The sequence below is a fragment of the Mycetomoellerius zeteki genome, unplaced genomic scaffold (genome assembly GCF_001594055.1).
Source record: "Mycetomoellerius zeteki isolate Tzet28-1 unplaced genomic scaffold, Tzet1.0 scaffold106, whole genome shotgun sequence".
Classification (NCBI taxonomy): domain Eukaryota; kingdom Metazoa; phylum Arthropoda; class Insecta; order Hymenoptera; family Formicidae; genus Mycetomoellerius; species Mycetomoellerius zeteki.
The window spans coordinates 1,355,962-1,378,320 of NW_017255975.1; the positions used below are offsets into that span (position 1 = coordinate 1,355,962).

At 40.0% G+C, this 22,359-nt stretch overlaps 1 protein-coding gene across 2 annotated transcripts in view; it reads right to left on the bottom strand.

Annotated features, from left to right (window-relative positions):
* Positions 1-277: 277 nt before the first annotated feature.
* The window catches only part of LOC108724399 (nucleolar protein 4-like), a 73,124-nt gene continuing 51,042 nt past the window's right edge, over positions 278-22,359 (bottom strand). Inside the window, exons 3-9 of one of the 2 annotated variants that reach the window (XM_018450764.1) lie at positions 18,458-18,673; positions 9,482-9,816; positions 8,323-8,523; positions 7,787-7,933; positions 3,266-3,471; positions 2,623-2,798; positions 278-1,917 (exon numbers count right to left, since the gene is read on the bottom strand). In XM_018450764.1, the coding sequence (XP_018306266.1) occupies positions 1,745-1,917; positions 2,623-2,798; positions 3,266-3,471; positions 7,787-7,933; positions 8,323-8,523; positions 9,482-9,816; positions 18,458-18,673 (1,454 nt within the window). In that variant the 3' untranslated portion in view covers positions 278-1,744. Of the gene's footprint in view, positions 1,918-2,613; positions 2,799-3,265; positions 3,472-7,786; positions 7,934-8,322; positions 8,524-9,481; positions 9,817-18,457; positions 18,674-22,359 lie in introns of both variants that reach the window. The other variant, XM_018450756.1, reaches the window with a different exon arrangement.

Sequence of the window (22,359 nt, forward strand, 5' to 3'; positions counted from 1 at the left end):
TATATCTATCTCCGTAGTATTAGTCAATGGAGAAAATGATTTCGCGCTTCCATAACAGAAGTGTTGTCTGACAGGAATAACGAAAGAAGAAGAACGCGACTCTTACATAGTACTATACGTACATTACCCATAATAATTAGTGTTCTTTGGTAACACAGTGATGCGTCCGGAGACCACGAATACGGTTAACGTATTGTCCGATCGTGACAAGATGGTCCCGAAATTATACTCCCGATCACTACGCTCCTCCGTTTCCAAAACGACTCTGGTCTAACTATATTACGACGACGTTGTACAGTTATTGTTAATTGATTAGCTAATTAATTTCCACTGACGAGGCCTCTGACGCATCGCCAATAAAAAAATCTTGTTTTACGACCTACGTATTATATACACGCGTATCAATGCGCGCGAATGCATTATCTTTCTATATACACGTATGACTGTCGTAAAATCTTCATCTAATCCACCATTTGCTTCAAAAATGGCAAAAAATCAATAATTTTGATAATCTCTCTAAAATTCAAATTTTATCACGTTGTTTTCGTATCTTGAACTGATTCTTCAGATGTACGCCACTCTCGAAGTAAATGGAGCGATTCCACCGCGTTTAGTTACAAATTAATCGCGCTTTCTCACGCATGAGAGTAACTATTCTCATCATATATCATTTACGTCATATGTACATAACGACAACAAACAGATTAGCGAAATTACCGTCTCGTAAGAACATACAACAGCTTTTTTTTCGACCATCATCGAAACGGTTGAAGTAGATACTTGCAATAGATTTGTGAAGCTCTCACGAACGGTTTTTCGAAGCTTACGAATCTGAGTAGGAAAAAATGCAAGTGCGTCTCCCGGCCGTAAAGAAGAAGTTCCGGGACTTTTTCATCCCCGTTAGAAAATACTAGCACACGCTTCCAAATGACTTGTCCGGAAGCTTCTTCTTTTTTCAACTTTCTTCCTTACACTCGCGCACACATCCTAGCTCGCCACATCATTCTTTAAGCTTATGAGTAATTAAGTAAATATCTTTTTATGTACACCCTGTGTTCGAATAGTTTTCTTAATCCTAGAATTAAAAATATCGCGACGACGCATATAATGAAATATGCAATTATTCATTATGTATATGGAACTCTTCTGTTTTTGGCGCTTTCAATCAAATGGCTGCATTCAGGGAGACGCTATTAGCGCTATTTGTGTCATTCTATGTTCATCATCTATTAGATGTGAAACAAAGATAATATGACAAATAATACTGATAGCGCGCTCCCCGAACGCAGTCAATATAACGATAAATTCGCATAAAAACTCTTCAGTATGAATTTTTCGTCGCGATTATAGCCTCTCGACTTTCGTCGAAAACAATTTTCTTACATACAATCATAAAAGTAACTCCGACTAATTTCTTAAATTATTCTCAAATTATTATACTCTTGAGTTTCGACATTTAAATCATTTAAATACAAATTATAATCTTGCACCCTAGTCTTATTGGATCGAATGCGTTTAGTTCGCCCAAATGGACCATTTTGTGGCAAAAGATAAGTTCGTGTGTAGAGTCAGAATTGCCGATAGAATAGCGGTATAAACGGTCTTGAAGAAACGAATCTACGCTGACTGCGTTACTCTCGGTGCTCATACAGACGCTGTGTGCACATCAATACTCGCATCGCTTTCCTGTCGATCGTTGTAACTACGAGCCAAGCTGCCGAACGCTGGCCAAATAAACGTAGTTCTATGGTTGATGGAGCAACAGTTGTTCCAGTTCGTCGGCAGATCTGAGCAGAAAGGCAGCTGATTCCCGATATCCACCTATCAGTTGCTTCACCGCGGTCAGTTCCATCGAGTTCAGTTTATGACTCAGTAGAGCAGGCTTTGGTGGGTTCTTCATGCTAAGATCCGTCGGTCCTGCAAGGATAACGTAAATTCAAAATCAATTGCGCGCGACAATTCCAAAGTATTCTAGCAAACTTTATCAAACATGTTATGAGATAAAGTTTCATGCGAGCTGCAGCATAAAGAATCATTAGCACGTTCCGTGCCGCGTGGGTTTACGCTGAACTTTCTGTTCAAACTATTTGATATTTTGGGCTATAAAAAGAAAAGTAATTATACAATAATTCTTGATATCATACATGAATGTAATTATGATATGTAATGCAATAATGATATATTATGTTTCCTTTTTTATAATAATAAACTTGTAATTTTTTTAATTATTAAATGAAATAAATATTATTTAACAAATACAACAAACGCAAACAAAAATATCGTGGATCAAATAGTGTAGTCGGTGATCCACATAGTGTAATGATCAAGTCACTTAAAATTGGCGTGGTACGGAACGTGTTAAACCGAAGCATTACTGTTCTCGCAAAATTGCAGCACTGCAAACAAATAGTAACAATATATTAATCCATGTAATCATTAAATTGCCAATTGGACGCGAATAAAATATTCGAAACTTAAATATAAAAAAAAACATGAAAAAATAAATAAAAACTTTAATCAAAGCTGATTAAAGCTTTGGTATTAAGTAACTTCCTGATCGGGCAAATGATTAAAAAAAGCGTAATAACATATTACACCAATAATCAGTATTACTTTGTATACCGTTGCTTAGTAGACTTGACGTAAAACTTTGAGTTGGATATAGCCCGGCTGAGAGGGTCGGCGGTACCGTTGTGGGCCCGGCACGCTGGAACGCTTGACTGAAGTTGGGTCTGTACATCGTCGGTGCACCGCCACTGGCGACACCATTTACCGTGGAACTGACTATCGTCGATTGGCTGAAAAAGAAAAAAAAACAGACGCAATGAGAATGAGATGCGCGTTAGCGATAAAAGTCGCGCTGATTAGAGCTTCATGTTCCGTTAAAGAACCCGACGCATAACCCGTTCGACGAGAGGCGTCCGGTGAATTTTTGTGCCATGACCTATGACCGAAGGCGAAGCCTTATCTAGAACTCGGTCGATTCGACGACGGGGATCTTAGTGCCGATAGTAATAATCGGTTACGGTAATTCAGGCGGAAAGTAAATCGTAATCACGCTAGGCAACGTAATGGTAGATTTCTTTCGCAATTAAAATAAGAAGTTAACGATAAATCGATGTTTTTCATCGCGGAAGTTTCGAGAAAAATATATTTTTCTTCTTTATATCAAATCTTGAGTGAGTAGCTAATTAAGAGCGCGGCTCTATTACGTCGCCAATTCGAGAAAACGCGGATTTCATCGTATGTAGTTCATCATACTGACCTCAAGAGACTCTTGTTGTCTGTTGTGAGCAGCTTTGACGCGGATGCGATCGCCAGCGGCGTGGAGATGGTGTTGTTCGGTAAGTTCGCCAAACTGGTCAATGGCAGGGACGATAATGATGCCGGAGGGGTATCTTCCCTCTTACACGGAAGTGATTTAACCGGTGTGCTCGAGAAATGTTCCAAACTTGATCGAACGTCCGTTTGCTGCAATCAACGTTACAGTGAAATAAAGTAAATTGTTATACCAATATGTATAATTTGTCTCTCCTAATGTTTAATTTATGCATATATGTACACGTATTTAATTAAAGCAAACACTGAAGAATAAAATCATATAATAAAGAATATAGGACTCTTAATATATATTCTATGGCTGAAGAATAACATGTAACAATTTTATTTTAAAGATACAATTGATTCTTCAATTTCGACATTGACGATCATAACGTATTGTTCATTAATCGAACATCTATAATTATCAAATTAAAGTATTAAGTATTAAATATTTTTTAATCCAATTCTCGATCAAAAACGAATTTAGCACGAATTTATGAGCTAATATGGTATTAGGTCACATTCCAGTATATTTTAGAATTATGTCGAGTATTGCGATTCTGCAGATCCTTTGGATATGTTTAAATCCAACTAATTTCGGTTATACGTTTATTTAATATTTTATCCTATAAAGTTGTACATTTAACTACGATATAATCGAAATATAGCCCAGTTCGACACCGATTTGAAAAATAAGAAAAGAGTAACAGAAGTGTAAATGAAACTTTGAAAGAGGCAAAAATTGAAACGTAACAAAAGCATAAACACTTTTTTTACAATTCGTTATCCCAATTTTTATCTTCTAAAAGTTTCGTTTACGCTTCTGTCATTTTTCTCTTACATTCAACTTACGCTCCGATTTTTACTTTCACCAGGGAATTAAAAGTAATATAACATCAATATTATAATTTCGCGCTCAACAATGTAACTATTATGTAACGTCATGTGCTATATTACATTTATATTGTTGAGAATGCGAAATTATATCATTGATGTTATGTTATTTTTAGTTTGTATCGACTGGGAAAATTAAAAAATTCTCAAGTCTCCCCCATAAAATATTAAACAAACAACTGTTAATTTGTTCTTATTCTTACAATTGCGTGAAGATATTGAAGAGCGATGATAAAATAACAGCGCGGCAAGACTGCTATAATTGTACCTGTTGAATTTGATCGTGATCGCGCACCAGCTTGTGAACTACCGGTAGATTCTTTTTCCTCATGGCTGACACGACCGGAAGTAACCAATCTTTCGCAAACACGTTTAACTAATTGACAAACAGCACGGACACTATCGATCACCTTACGAATTACCGATCATCAGCCGCGTAGATCGTCCCGATGCGAGCTTAATCGAGCCTCTATTATATCGTCCATCCGCGATTTCGTTATCAACGCGATCCCGATCATCGAGCACGATCGTATTCACCGCTATGAGCAACCGAGCGGAACAAAGCGCGCCGGGAGTTTCTTCACTTCGATTTCCTCTCTTCTGCTTCTCTTAATCTTCTTCCACTTTTGCGTTCGCGCCCCACCCTGCCTACTCAGCGACGTATATCGATACGATAACAATAACGTCCGCGTTTTTCGAGCGAGGTTCAGAGAAGCGAGGACGCCACGCCGTTCCCGATCGGCGAGGGAAACGGAGGAATGGAGCGAAACACGACGAAGATGAGGAAAAAGCGGGTTGACACGAGGGAGGAACGTCAGGAACAAGAAGAGAGAACATCCGGATGCACCGGGACGAAACGACGAGGCGTGAATAAGTTCACGGGAGGAAATTAATTCGTGGAAAGAGAGAAGAGACGAGGAGGGAGAAGCCAGGCATGAGAGAAAAGAAAGAGAAGAAGAGGAGGACCACGCGGTGAGAGAGAGGTGGTGATGTGCGTTTCCACCACAGAAACGGATGACTTGCCCGGCGAAAGAGGAGATCGACGCGTACAGAGGGTTGGCGAAGAGAGTAATAGTAGTAGGAGGAGGAGGAGGAGGAGGGGAGGAAGAGGAGAATGAAGAAGAACCGAGAGATCGTGAGGAGCGCGGGAAGAGGGTCCGGGCACGATGAGATTATGAAAGGCCAGCAGTGTGCGTTGACGTCAATTATATAGGTGGTCACGGAGAGCAGATAGCCGCTTCGTCCGATGCGCACGGACCCCGCAGCATACGTATGTGAGAGGTCTTCTCTTTAATGGGTTAGGTTTAGGTCGCCGGAGAGGTTATCGGGTCTCTCTCTGTTTCTCCGTCTCCTTCTCGCGCAGGGATTTTCAAAGTAGATAAGGCGAGGAGATCGGCGACCGGCGGGGGGGAGGGGAGGGGGGGACCGCGAACGTTTCAGTTTCTCGTTTGCGCGCGAGACGTAGTATAGAGGTAGAGAGAGAGGGAACGATGGAGAGCGACGGAGTGTTCGCCAACTGCGAAACCCAATGACGGAACCAGCTGGGAGAAGAGGGGTAAGAGGGAGAATGAGGATTAGGTGCGCCAAACAGCGCGGAATTGGATGGCTCCGGCTACCGTCTGCACCTACACGTTTTGTGCACGAAATATCGAAGCGATCGGTTTACCGTTTACTCGTTTTTTCACGCTATCTTTGTTAAGGTCAACGAACTCGATGTGCGAGACTATTAGGTAATGAGCATTAAGTTTCCATATCATCGAATCGTCGAAATAATTTCACCTTGAGATTAGACGCGTGACGTCAACACGAGCGATTTATATAAGTATCGATGAGAATGAAGCCGATTTTTCTTTTTTCGAGTGGGCGCCGGATGAATTTTCGAGAATCAATCCGATTCTCGCTGACCGAAGAGCTCTCGACCGTAATCTTTCGGCGCGGCTCTTCGGGATACGAAACTGTCTGGCTTCGCTGACGTAACGTACCGTGAAATTTACGGATACGCGAGACTAATCGCACGACGCGTCGGCGTGTTCTCTCCTCGGTGCGTGAAAGCGCGCGTCAGTCGCGACGCATAAAAGTCCACGACTTTTTTTTTTCTTTTCTTTTCCATCCCGCGCCACTCTTTTACGCTGCTACTACTTCCAAGAATATTTTCAGTGTCTTCCATCCCGCACGGACACGCGAGGCGTTTTCACGAGGTCGAAGGCTGCTTATGCCGCCGCTGCGGCCCTCCGTGGTGCGCGTTCTGTATGCGTGAGTTGCATCAGAGTGGGAGAGGTGCGCGACCCACGGGTTATCACTGGCCTCTCTCGCGGTACCTATATCACAATCCTAGCTCTCCGTCCACGTATATCTCGCTGCCGTTGGCGTTACACAGGAGCTCAAATTTTCACGCACGATAATACAACGCGAGACTACGACGTTTGCTCGTAATTTGAAATCTCATTCGTCCTTTTCTTCGTTTTCATTTTCTTTTTTATTTTTACGATTTATCTTTTTATCTTTAAGAACGCGTGTTCCTGCAATATTTGTTAAGATCTTTTCGTTCCTGCGACATTTGTCGCTTTATCCTAATTTCTGCTCGTTCATTATTTTCAAATTATTTAATTTTTTTATATACCCATTATCAAAACTAAATAATGAATAATATTAAATAAATTACAAGTTGAATAAGTGCGGTTAAAATATTTATTTCAGTAATGAAAGCGTAAAGAAATAAAATTCAAATGCATAGAGTGAAATGTATAAGTGCATTAAGATACAATTACGAACGTAGTCCCTCGTACGAAGATAACGATCGATCGAAATACTAGAAAATTATTGAAGTTCATACGTTATTCGTGTACACGCATTTGCTGCATGATACACATCACCACCACATGTTCGTGAATAAAAAAGTGACGCTATAGGAACAAATAATGAAGATGATGCTTTTTATGAGACTTGAAAGTTTACTAATTCGTTTATTTATATAGTATTTGATCGTATCTTATATTTAGTAATATCCTATATTATCTGCTGACTTTTTGTAGAAAATAGTAAATACTTATATGATGACCTTGATCTAATTCGTTTTATTTTGATTTCGATACCATAGCAAGTAATTAATCTATTTCCTCTCTTATAATTCCACTCTCACATAGATTTATATTTACTGCGGTAAGTTATCGCTTTGCATATTTCAGTTTATGATTCATAAGCGCATCGCGCAAACATCCGCGAGTTGTCATCTAAAAATCGCTTGATTAATGAATCCGGTCGTCAACGAGAACGCCCGAAGGTTGTGCACGTGTAGCATCTAACGCTCAGTCACGCATGATATTCAAAAAAATGTCCGTGAAGAGACACGTGTGATCTTCATCGGGGGACAATAACAAAGAGCTTTAAATCGATCGACAATATATTTCGGTGTCCCTGTCGTGTCGTCGTTCTCGTGCCAGAGACGCGAGTGTGAGTTGCGACATGTAATTACCAGCCAAGCTGATGATGTCGAAATGTCTATTTGCCAGAGGAACTTTGTCGCTCGCGATAAGTGTGTCCTTCCTCCCCTTCGCACATGATTATTACTCACCGTTGCGGCCGGAAGAGTTGGCATGGGCTGCGACACCGGCTCCATTCCAAGTCTCATACGTTTCGCGTTGTCGCTCTCGTTCTCGCAGGCCGTTGCCAGAATCTGCTCGGCCTGCACGGAGGTCAAGTGTGCCGGCGTGGGTCTGGCCTAAAAAGAAATACATACGTCACATCCGCGATCATTCGCCGCATACCGAACTTGATTCACGTCGCGAGAATGCTCAAGAGCTTTCATGAGCAATGGATAACTCGAGACTTTTAAAAATTATGAATTAGAATTTTTTTATTAAATCTACTATAATTCTAGTTGAGGTAACTGGAATTTTAGTTGATATGATCAGAATCTTCTGATTCGTCCATTTTCAATCAGACATTTTTCTCAGTAATGAAATAGCAAATTCAAAAATCTCAAAAAATTCATGCGCGAGTCTAAAATTACGAATTATTTTGAATTTAAAAATATGTCAGAATTAAAAACTTAGAAGCTGATCGGCTTGCTGTCTTACGACTAGCTAAACGCGATAGTAGAAAACTTACGGCATCCCAAGGGCCCTCCCTGCCACGTTTGTTTCTCCGACAGCTCTTCAGGTACGTACGGATCCTCTTCCTGGCCCTTTCAGCAAACTCGGGAAACTGTCTCGTGCAGCTATCGATGATCGCCTGTATCTTCTCCTTCGGCTGCTTCGAGATCGGCACGATGCGATCCAGGTTCTCGTCGACGAAGAGTCTCACGAACATCTGCCGCGAGACACGACGCAATGGCGATGTTAGTGAAGTGAATTAAACGGGAGCTGGTACGCGAGCCTCGCTAACCGCTCAAAGAATTAAGAATTTAGTGGCGGGGTGGGGTGTAACACCGGGACTCTATTAAACTAATTGTAATTAATTAAGGAGCTAGCGTAACAGCAGCAGCCGCCGCGAAACTACAATCGCTTGGCTTTCACGCGCAAGGAAAACGGACAAAAAAAGAGATATATGAGAAACGAGACATAAAGGGGAAAAACTTAGAGAGAAACGGCATGCCCTGTTCCCCGACGAGTCGGCTCTCTGCCGCAACCGTTCATAAAACTTTACGATAATTAGGGTTTTCGGGAAGGTCCGACGCGCCGCCAATATGCTGACGGCCTGAACTTTTACGTCCGAGCTTCGTTTTCTTCTCCCTTTGCACGATCTCTTTTTCCATCTAAGGCGCGAACGATGCTTTTCTTGCAACGACAGTTGCATAAAGCAATCAGTTAGACCGTCATTGTGTGAACCGTAATTCGATTATCCGTACGCATTTTAATTCATCGAGTGTAGGATAATGAGAGTAATAATTATCGCTAAAATTCCACCGGCAATGTGAGATTTTAAAGGCACGGTCGATTTTTTTATTGTGAATTCTGATAGATATACATTTAAATCCGTAAAAAATAAGTAAAATACAACCCGATTTCTACAATAGTAAAAACTCGTTAAAGCTTTCATCAGTATGAAAATTTTTTTTCAGATTTTTATACAGTCCGGAACAATATAAAAATCTGCGTCAAAGTTCGAAGAGCCAGGTTACTCTGACAAAAAATGAAAAATTACACATTGCAACAAGGAGAGCTAATTATTTTCTAAATTTACAATTCAAGATATTTCAAAATATATCTCTAAAATTTTTCAAAGAATAAATTTTATGAAATCACGTAATTGAACGGCGTATGCTTACATTGAATGCCTTGAGACGTTCTGGATCGTGGTGTCTCGGATCCAGTCCCTCGTCCGCGTCTATATCATCGTCGTCCTCGTCTTCCTTATTGCCACTACTGCTGGTTTCATCGTGGGCGCTTCCCGTCCCCTCGCCACCGGGCGGACTGGACTCTCGATCGCGATCCGTCCGCGAGGGCGTTGCCGCCGATGCTGGTGGCGGCGTTTTCTTGAAACCCATAGCATAAGATGCCCACAAGGAAGCCATGTCTTCGCCACCGACACCCGCCACAGCGCTTAGATTCGGAACAGTTCCCGTTGGCATGTCCACCAATTCTGATGAACCGTTTCGAGAATCTGCGAAAGTAAACATTTTGTAATGGTTTAGCACATACTCCCGGAAGTCCGAAGTCTAAATTTTTGTAATTCTCATCAACGAGGCAGAAATTGGTATAGGTATAATTAACGTTTTAATAACGGTAATGATGATAATTAATTATTATTATTTAAATGTCATTTGAAATGGATATTATTAGTATTATTAGCATCAATAATGACCGTAATATGAACAATGGTATTTTTAATAATTACTACTAATTAATAACGCAAATTTGGTGATAGAAACACTTTGCATTCGCGATCGGTAATTATCTAGTAAAAGGGGAACTTCCATCGGCAATACCAGGAAAATAATAATGTTCTCATTGAATGCCCGCTGTACCGCGATGATTAGATCGCCACCTCGCGCTGTTTCGATTTATGAATAGAGAACGTTGCGGTTAGAACAAAAGAAGGGAATATTTTTTCCCTTCCCACGCCATGGCCAGGCGAGGAGTCGGTCATATGCGGCCAACTAGATACGTGACTAGTAGCGCGCGCGTGAGAAAGAGAGAAAGAGAAAGAGGAGCATGTGGGTGGTATATTTATCCCGTGAATATAATAAGGATAAATGCCGTGTACGTTCGGCTCGCGTGACGATACTGATTAGGGATGATCGATCAACAGAGGGTAGCATTTCCTAAACGACTCTCTAGCCTTGTACCCGCGTGCGTGTTATTGTCGATATCAACTGTTGAATTTCGGTATGTGAATTCAGTCGTGAATTCGATAACGGTCACAACCGTCGCTGAGCTTTTTTCCAGTGATTTTTCGGTCTTCAACGATATTACAGATTGGACACCTGATAAATAATTATTACATAATAAAGTCGGCGAGAGATTTGGGATAAATATTAAAATGTTGACAGTTAAGTGTCGATTTTCTTCATTAGCACACACACACACACATATATATAATATATATATATATATATATATGAAGAATATGATTAAAAAGTTTATAACCTTGACACCGAACTTTTTCTGATCAGTTACTTGTATGATATTCAGTTATTAATTGGATTACAGTTATACTCATCAGAATGAATTTTGCCGTGCTAAAATTCTTGCGAAAATCTTAGAGAAATTAAAATTGACACCAAATCAACGCATTAGCAAATCTACGAGACAGACAAAATTGCGTTGAATTCTCTCTCTCTCTAGAGGACAAAATGAAACTTAGTATATCACTTGTGTCAACGACAGTAAAAGACTAGACCGTCATTCGGCCGGCTGTTGTATAGATCGCGTTTCTTCTCTACAATAATAACGGCGATCCGTTCTCAAAACCCGTAATAAGCCCCGATAGCGTGTGCAAGGTGTTAAAAGGCGGTGCGGTCTTCTACCGTCACGATCTCAGGAGAGAACGTATGGTAAAGGTGCTTTCACGAGGAGAGGATGTCGATGGGGACAGGTACGAGTCGTGGCCGCCGAGAGACTCCACGTACGAAGAAGCGTATGGATTGTCGACAGGGAGTGCCGCAGGGGGATCGTAAAGAGGCCAACGAGCCTTGCGGACCTCTTCCACCTGGGACTCTCCTTGGTTCCGATTTAAAAAAAAAGGGACAGGTTTGCGGCTGCCATTTCGTACAATCACACGTCAACGACGGAGATGTCTGTACAAAGCCATCCGGCAACTTCGCGTTAATTTTCTACACGCTACTCAAATTACTTTTCTCATAAATATGCATAACCCGCTAAATATATTCCGATAAATATAAAATATAAAATATGTATTAAAAAGGAAATTTCAATTATATTTTAAAGATCCTTTTTACGATGACCAAAACGTTATTCCTATCATTATTAGAGACCCTGTAACAAAGTCTGGCTACGAACGATTTTATCAAAGTCCTACGAGAGAGAAAATCTCCTTGAATATATGCTGTCTCCTCTAACTTAGATTGTCTCACTCTATAATTAATCTTAGCCCTGTACCGCCAATGTTGGATCCTAAAAACATAGTCGAATTTTTTGATTGTGAATACAGGTAAATAAATTTAAATCTATAATATATAAAAAATAAGTAAAATACAATCTAACTCCTATGATGGTAAAAACTCGTTAAAGCTTTCACAAGCACGTAAGAATTTTTTTAGATTTTTATACAGTTATTCGGAACAATGTAGGCGCTGATATTTATAGTCGGTTCTCATATTTACGACCGTCTAAATTATAATCTTAAGATGTCATAAGCCAACCACGGAACCGTTTAACATTTTAAGATATTACTTAAGACTATCTTGAAATAAGCATGGACTATGAATATCGGCTATAAAAGTCTGCACTGAAGTTCGAAGACCCAGATTGCGAACGAAGAGTAAAAATTTCACATTGCCGATGAAGGGTTAATTAAGGTTATAGAGTGAGACAGAGTATAAGTTAGAGTAAGATAGTATACATATATACAAAGAGACAGTATACATATATAGTATACTTTTTTCTCTTATAGAATTTGAACAAAATCTCTCGTGGCCAAAATCTATTGTAGGGTCTCTATTCATTATTAATATCCAGATCGAGAATTGGACACATTTAGAAATGTAAAATAAGAATGTCTCGGAACGATGATATACGATTACATGAGATGTATTTGTTTTCTGATGATGCGGCTAGTCTCAACCAGGCGCGCACGTTCTTCTTTTAAATCTACTTCCTTCGCTGTGTGCGCGAAGTAATCTGCATTCTGGAATCGAATTCTTCCGAGCGTAGTTTCCAAGACGCCACCCCGCCGTCGAAGCGAACGCGTTGCAAGGCAACGTCCTGGAACATTTGCATCATCGAGGGGCAACTTTCTGCCGGGCGCTTCCTCCGCACGAAGACGCAAAAGTCTATCTGGACGCAGCTATCTCAGGCGCTCGAACGAGCGATCCTGATTCCTCCGAGTTGTTCAACGATCGCAACGCATCTTTCTAGGAGGATTCCGGTAGAACCAGTAACTGAACGCGCGAGCGGGCGACCTAGGAAACTGGACCCTCGTCCAGGAGGCGTGCTGGCGGAGGCACCGTTTCTTTCCTCTTTTCTCTCTGCCTCTCCCTCTCTCCCTCTTCTCCCATCTTTCTCTTAGTCTCGCGATCCCACTTGGAGGTTGCTGCACTTCGATTCTCACACGCACACGCATGCGGTACGCGTAGGCTACGGAAAAAATCGCGCACGTACGTAATGTGTATATGTATACGTGAATATGTGTATATGTGCGCAACGCTCTCTAAGAGGGTACGGCATCACACGCACAGCGAAGAGAGGGTTCCCGGCCTGCGGCGAGCGTATGCCGGGTATCGCCGAAGAATAAGTCGGAGAAGGTAGGGAACAGCCACGCACATAAGCGAAGCTGGACGCACGGCTAGACTGCCTGCACGGGCTAGAAAGCCGGTTGCCAATCCCAATCCCACACCAACTAGCACTGTTCCTGAGCAGTCTGAGTTCGCCTCTTGGCCGCTGGCCTGAACCTGAAATGAGTCGACGGCGGCGGCGACGGCGTCAGCCCCACCCGGCAGTTCGTCCTCCTCCTGGTTCATTCCCTCGACCTCGCGTTCCCGCAAAGGGAAACTAATACTCCGGCCCCTACGACCACACCAAGTACTTCCTCTTTTTCTAGGCAACTCTCTCCTGCTCTCGTGTTGCGTATACTCGTGTATATGATGTGAGTGAGCCTAGCGCGTTACAAAATCCACAGACAAGCCACGTACGCCCACGGTACTTCGGACTAGGTATGAAACTGTCTACCGCTCGGGATGGTAACGTGTAATCGCGAGGATGGACGAAGACGTATTATCTTGTCCCTCATAAATGTCACTGACCATAGTAGAACGTTGCGCGTGATGGCATGTGCGTGCCCGACGTGAAAGAGATTTCGGAAGTTCTCGGTTTATACTTTTAGACGATATTATTCTTGACAATTAAATGAAGTTTTCCTCATATTATATTAATTTATTTAACTCATTTTTATATTACTAATTTAATTTCCAATAATATTTTAGACTTTTTCATTTTTATTTCTTCATTCGTTACTTCGCGCGTTCGAAAACTTCTGAAGTCTTTTATGTAACGATTCTTTTGAGTCTTTAGTTTCGCTTTCTTAGTCTTAAATTTGTTTCACACATTTTTTTTATTCATTTACTTACTGTATAAAGACAAATAGATAGTAATGATTGATATAAAGAGATTCCACGATTATTCTTAACTGTGTATTTTAAATGCTGTTAATGATTTAAACATATTTGAAATAGAATGTTCATTACTATCAAAAAGGCGATCTTTAAGAATAAATATTTAAGACAAATGTTATGTATGATTATCTTGATACATGGCTCAGATCCGGAAGCAGTCATATTTAAGACATTGTGATTTTGTGATATATCTCAAGTATAATCGCCGCGTATGCGCCCGTTGGGGAAAGTTGCGCGTCCGTTGTAAATTATAAATATTACGCCGACTCTACCGCGGAGTGCATTAAGAGATGAGAAACTAAGATGTTCTCGCAGTCTCGTCGTGTCTCTTTTTTATCATAATATCCAAGTAGATAAAGTAACTTTATCGAGAAACTTCATCAATTTCAACACAATCTAGATATTTTTCGGATAAGATTATTGCTATTTCGCAACTTATTTGCCAAAAAATTTCCTTCATTAATATAAAAAAAATTATGTTAATATAAATATTTTTCAAATACGAAACGGTATCTAATTTATACGACATGATGTGTATAATAATAGAAAGAACGATTTTGCTGAAGTATTTAAAAATTTAATTAGTTGAGATCTGAAAATAATTTTCTCAGATTATAAAATTAATTATGTAGAACGCTCAAATTGGTTGTCAAAACTTTTTGCAATAATGTTCATCATGCTTGATGAATTCCCTACATAATTGTTTTTATGGTTCAATAAAATTATTTTTAGATCTGTCTACATAAATTTTTGAATATTTCGGCAAAATCGTTCTTTCCTTATATATATATGTAAGTATATTTTGAAAATATATACATTACTGAATTTTAAGAAATTATTTCGATTGTCTTAAATTAAACTAAAATGGGACGTGCAGAAAATTACGAACGACCGCGAATCCTTGATTGAAAATGCGAATCCCGCGGTGCGAGATTACATCGAGAGATCAGGGCTCAGATCGAATCGCGGACTTGCAACTTGCGACCGGCAAACCGACGACTCCTGTCGCTTTTCCTCGCTCGTGATGGTACGGCAAAAGAAGCGGCTCCATCGAGAAATCGATTTGCGAAACGCATGTCTACGAAGTGGACGGACTCCGCGGTGAGAGAAGTCCTCCGTGCAAGATGTGGAATCTGCGATGGTCATCACGTGGGAGGGAGGGAGGGAGGGATGGCGCGACGAGAGAGGAGAGGTCTGTCCGTTGTGCGGTGAATGTGTAGGTATGCGCATATAGTACGTATATACTATATAAATATATATATATATTCAAATAGCTGCCAGGGAAGATAGGTGGAAGAGGCGCACCGAGATGGAGGGGCACGGTGAATTATCCTTCCGCAACCTAACTGAACAACAGACGAGTCCCGAGAGTATGCAGTACCGCGCGGAAAGCGGAAACGTTCGGCGCCTTGGAGATCGTGGCGCGGTTATCGCGACATTAAGGACGAGCGTGACAATTAACACGCGTATTTCTTTCGCCGTGGAGGATATTTCGCGTAAACACGGTTTAATTAACAAAAAAAAGCATTGACTTTGTGGAATAACTGAGCAATTCCTGATATATGCAATTTGCGAAACATTAATTTTGATATTTTACGAATAGAAAGGATTTAATCTTTTTATTAAAAATGCGAATTCATTAGATTTATAAAATTTTAATTAAAATCAAATTTGATTGAGAAATTACTAGCTTCATTAAATTTTATACGGTTTATAATTATTATAAATACACGTAATATTTTCATATACGTTTAATATTTTTACATAATATAACTTTAATGAAAATCATAATATTTCTTGCTCTTTGCATTAGAAAAATAGCTTGCACAAGCATTAATAACGCAGCGAATAGATAATTCAAAATCATTTTGGGGGACTCATTTACGACATCGTAATAGTTCGATTAATGGCCTTTCCGTGCGTCCACTCTGCGATTTTCGATATTCAACTTTCAATGTCCATCGACCGACACAATTACCGCATTACATTCGACGCTCCCATTCACATGACTCGGCTCTGTGTTCAACCAGGCCGCTCGAGCACGAGATATCAAAGTACATAATGTCTTAGGCGCATGCCTTTTCTAGTTAATCGGAAATACAAACGGTATTTCAATATTAAAAACATCGACACTTTGGTATTGTAAGAAACAAAAAGACAGACAGAAAAAGCTTAACTCTCAGAGAGAGAGAGAGAGAGAGAGAGAGAGAGAGAGAAAGTGAAGGTCTATTTTTAAAATAAATATACAAATTGAGTAAAGGCTCCAAAGAATAAATCAATAAGATGAAATAAGGCCAAATATGCGAGCTACCATAAGATATTTGTGTATCGAAATAAATGTATTGAATATTTAGTTACAGACAATTTCGATCCTGGGGATATTGGATACTCTTCAATGTATAATACAATTGATCCAAATACAATTGATGTAATCGAAAATTAATTTGACACATAATATAAAAGACCAGAAACGTGTTGAAACAAAGGAACATCGCGTTAAGCTATTGGTTACGTTTACGCCGTGCATTTAGGCCGCGGCCTATACAATAGATGTCCTTGTTTATCCTGTAGGTTAAACAAAGACACTTATCGTATAGATCGCGGACTAAGCGCACGGTATAAACGTAGCCATTGTCCAATTTAAAATCTTGAAAAATATCATCTATTTTTAAAATTTCAATTTTCCTCTTTACGAAGATTACTTTATTATAATTCCTTGCCTCAAAATGCGACAATTTCAGCGCCACTATACACTCTAAAAAATATCGGTGTCATAAAAAATCAAATGACAGATCTAAAAAGTTCGAGTTTTAACGGACACTGCTTAGACAAGATTGCAGAATTGCGAAAGAATGCGAGTTTCTGTGGCGATTACGTAAGGATTAATGAACGAGGATGACGTACAATAATGCACACCACATTCGCATCGCCAATTCCGAGAGAAGTATCGATATTCAAAGATATCGGTTGCATTCCTCATCTCTTGCGTGCGGCTTTCTGCCCGCACTGATTCATCGCCGGCGGGGAAAAAGCACAAGAATTCACGGCGTGTGTCTCACCCCCGCGATTCACCCTGACGCGGATTTCGCCGGAATGCGTGGGTGTGAGACGGCGAGGAGGGACCGCTCGCGTACACGGATCACGAATACACATAGGCAAATGAGACGCGCGTCGAATTGCTCTTTTTACGCCACGGGGTACGTCCTAGGTCGGCGATCCATTAGTCACGTCGCGCACGACGACAAAACTTTACGAGCTAAATGGCCGGTACACCTTGGCCCCGCGAAACCTGCAATTCACTCCGCCGAGCAGAGCCGCGCCGCTCGTCACACGCGCGAGAAGGACGCAAAACTTGAACATTAAAGCCCCCGGCTGCGCTTACGCCAGGCGGAGCAAGGTTCTTTTCATAAGTGGGATTTCGTCAGTCAGAACGACATCAATGGGACGTTGGCGTACGTAACTTCGTCGAGTCCTTTCGCGACGAAGAAGAAAGAAAGAAAGACGTCTAGACATCTTTCGTCCCGTAATGGATTCCGTTAAACGTCTCTCGCCTGTCGATTTCACCAAGCAAATTTTTTTTTTTTTTCCGTATACCGTGACGTTCGCAATCACATAAGCAAAGTTGTGATTGAACTTGCACGTAATGCAACCAGCTGCGATTAATTCTCTCCTTCATTGATAGTCGTTGAAAACAGTTAATGACATTAAATTCTAAGATATATGGTCTCATAATAAGAACTTGTAAAAGTTGAAATAAAAGAAAAAACGATTACGAGGAAAGTTTCAAATATATGTTTTAAATATTGTAGAAAATATGAAAGGAGAAAAAATTCATCTAGTGCGGTCTTTAAGATCGTTTGTATGCATCTCAAAGCACAAATACACGGAAAGAACAATTTTGTTGAAATATCTAAAAATTTAGCTAGATACAAATCTGAAAATAATTTTGCCTGCCAAACTACCGAAAAAATTATGTGTGAAACACAATAATACTAGAAAAAAATTTGACATTCTTATAACCAGTTTGAGCATACTACATAGTTATTTTGATAATCAAATAAAATTTTAAGATCTGTATTTAGCTAAATGTTTAGATACTTGAGCAGAACTACTTTTTCCGAAAGAAGTATTTTTTTTTCTTCTCTAATGTACGTTTTGCTAATTAAAAATCATTAGATTAATCTGCAAAAAGGACTTAAAACATTAAAGAACGAGAGTCTATTTTAAAAATCTCTTTTCCCTGAGTAAGATTTGTTACTTATAATTCATTATTTCATTGTATTTCTTGCCTGAAAATATGACACTATTTCAGCGCCACTGTAATGCCTTTCTCGTCCTGTAAAGGTTAAAAACGCCATTTGGTTTCTTAACATTTTACGCGCAATTTGCGAATACATTCGCATATAGCTTAGGACATCGCGACACATGCCGGCCGACGAAATAAGGTATTACCTGTGAGTGTGGAGTTGTTAATAGTGTTGTTCGCCGTGGAAATGGCTGATTGGCTGGTGATTGTTGTCCCAATAGTGGTAGCCGTGGTAGTCGACGAATTATTTGGCGAGAGAGCCGCGTTGGCAGCCTGGACCTGTGCCTGCGCCTGTGCCTGGAGATTATAATTCCACGCGAGCAACATCAGCTTCAGCTTATCCGGATCTTTCATGAGCGTACCTGCCGAAATTAAAAGTGCCAATGGGCTTGAAACAAGTTAGAAAACTACATAATGTAAACGATAGCACGCCGTGTGCATGCAAGGCTCGAGGGCATTCTTTCCCGCAAACGGGAGTCCTTGCTCATACGAGTACGAGAGTGGAGTCATACGACCGGACGTGATCTTATATCGCAAACGAGTCGCGACATTCGTCATCTAACTCCGGTGGCTGGCCTCGTACGCCGGAGGCTGTTATCACTTATCAGCTACCTGAGCTCGTGAGGCGAGCCCCGGGCGAATCGCGGCCGAATAAATTAAGCTTACAAAACAACAACGTCGTTGACGTCCTCGATTTAATAACGCAACAGGTTTAATTACCCGAAACTGATAAATCGGTTGGCCGGCAGGCCACATAGCGACCGTCACAGCTGGCAGTGGACCGTTTACGATTATTAATCGATCGAGTAATTTACACGGGCTCCGATAAAAACTAACCAACCCCGCGGCCACGACGGATTAAACCCCCGAGTAAGTGAGTCTACGATTAACTCCCCGTCGAAGTATGCGCCATTGATTTATCCTCCAATGCGATCGAGCTGGCCGAGGGATATCGGTTGTTGTATTATTGATCAGCGTCGCGGTAGAATTCGACGGCGCGATTAACGACGTCCTGTCCACACGACTCGCTTCTTCAGATATTCACCGGGGACTACCGAGGAGCCTGGCGAGATCTACAAGCCAGTCTTAACGCATGCCATGACTTGTCATCTTGATGCACCGATCGAACTGATACCCTACAACGAGCGATGACGTACGCCTTTTTGTATTCTACGATCCACACTGAAAAAAAACGTCTGGTAAATAGCTACCAAACGTCGAGTGAATTTCAATCAAATGTTGGGTTAATATATTGGGCAAATATAATTTTACTTTCTAAATATTTAGTAATCATTATCAAACAATTAATTAAATTGTTATGTTTGGTAATAATTATTAAATATTTAGAAAAGTAAAATTATTTTTTATTGTATTAACGGAATATTTGATTGAAATTTTTTCACTTAAAATTTGGTAGCTATTATCAGATTTTTTTTAAGTGCAAAACTCGCTCGCGTCAACTGCACTGTCGATGAGTAAACAACGCAATTCAAGCAACATAAACGAAAAATAAGGCGTCGATAGCGATAGTTGCCGAAAATATGATTGATATAAGGAAGACCACCGCATGCACACTGACGAACGACGAGCGATGACTCGATGAGTAATGCATGACGTGAATATGTTTCCTAACAATATCGACATTGATCTTGAAATATCTGAATTCTGATAAATCTAAAATTGGTTTCTGTAAGATTAATTTATTACAAATGTAATAAATAAGAATTTATCTTCATACATATATAATATGGAACAAGTAACAATTAAAAAGATTAATAAACAAATTCAACCATTCACAAGTCGTAGCTCATTGCTTATCGCTTACAGTCGTGGCCTTACACGCGACTCTCGAGTATTATTCGAGATAGAGTGGAGGAAAGCATTTAAAATTTACGAATCAGAGGGATAGTTATATAACGAAAGAATTAAAGTGCAGTATGTTAAACGTGCGACATTCAAATCGCGTGAATGAAAAAGGAAAGAAGATTACGGGACATCGATCCGAAGGGTATATGTAATACAAAACGATATTTCTTCACAAAAATTTTCTATCGTAATACATAGAAAGAACGATTTTGTTGAAATATAATTTTGTTGGATTACAGAAATTATGTAAAATACTCAAATTATTAGAATGTTTGCAGCTTTGCTCATTACTTTTTTGTTTTCAACGTAATTATTTTGATGGTACAACAAAATTATTTTCAAATTTGTATCTATCCAAAAATATAGATGTAGATCTGAAAATAATTTTTGTTGGATCATCAAAATAATTATTGTAGGAAACTCAAGCATGACAAACAATGCTGCAAAAAGTTTTGATATTCCAAAAATCAGTTTGAACGTTCTATAAAATTATTTTTATATATCTGGCTAAATTTTTAAACATTTCAGCAAAACTTCTTTCCATGTAGAAATATTAAAAGCCAAACCCGATGCTATAACTTACAATTTTTTCTACGATAATAGTTTATCGTTGCTTCGTACGAGACTTTTGACCCGTTTCGCATTTTGATCTGTCAGCACGTTTTAACTAAATGATTTTCAGATCGCTCTTAAACAGACTTGCTGTCATTCGGAGGAATTTGGTCACAGATGAGCACAATTCAACATTCAGATCGATGTCTGTATACATATATGTGTGTCATGTACATATATTTTTTGCTCCTCTCACGAAATCGTTGATTTTGTTTTTTTTTTATCTAACCGCACACTGCGCATGTAACGCGACACCATACATGTCCGTTCCTCTCTGCACGCCGAAGACGAGCCGTTCTTCTATATGTCGTGAAATCGTAATCGAATGCCGAACTACTAATTCGTTATATCGATCCGTGCCACGCGAGCTACCGCGAACGTACGTATATCGGAATCGAATAGCCGACATTAACCCTTAGATTATTATACCTTGATTTATTACCGTCTGAGATCCTACAAGGATTTACCGGGAAATGTTCAAAGAATATCCGATTCACTAAGTAACCCATTTCATCCGCAGAAAAATTTAATCTTTCCGTTTAACTTATTTTAAATAATTCATTTTCATTTTCTTTTCAATAATTCATTAATTCAGATTGTTTAGTAACAAATTTATCATTTACATCCTATCTACTTTACGATGCGCATCGAAGCACACGAAAATCAAAGAAAAACAAAAGTTTCGATTTCTTTTTTAATCCTCCATTGGCAACTGGGGTCTTTAAAGGCACTATCAATATTTTGATTGTGAATTTTGCTAGATAAATTTAAATCTGCAAAAAATAAGTCAAATACAATCCAATTTCTATAATAGTACAAACTTATTGTTAAAGCCTTAAGTACCTATATCAGAATTTTTATATAATCCGAACAATAAAAATTATATAATCCGAACGATACAAAATTTATTTTGTTTCTCGAAAACCTCTACATTGTTGACAGAAGAGTTAAGGCCGCAGATTTTTGCAACGCATAATGCATAGTGCATAAGAAAATCAATCAATCAAAATCCTTCTTTTCCATAAAATGAGAGGAAAGGAAGGATTCTGATTGGTTCATTCGCTTATGTGCGGTACGCGTTATGCCAAAGCCTGTGCCGCGGCATTAAAAGTTGATGTTGCCAGCGGAGAGTTAAATAAAAGTTAACGAAACATATCAACGTCTGTTTCAAAATGTGTTACTTAGGATTATCGTTAGAACACGTGGCGGACAAAATTCGATCTGTCAATAACTAATTTAGCCTATTATAATAATCCACAGCGGCGACGGTAGTGGCAGTGATGAACAATATATGTACGAGCTTACTATTAATTCGTGCAAATTCCACGAGAATGACCGAAATAACGATGTTCCACGTATAGTTCCCCGCCGGCGCGGGCACACAGCCGCACATAATCGGACCGGATAGTTCAAAGGGACAATCCACAGATTTTCTAGCGTATCGCGCGGGCGCGGTTCCGTTTGTTCGTCCGAGCGGCGGAATTAGCGGTGACACACGGCGGACGGGCGCTTCGGCCGCGCGATGACGAGAGCCAGAGATTTATTAGCCGACGAACAGACCCGCGGGGGG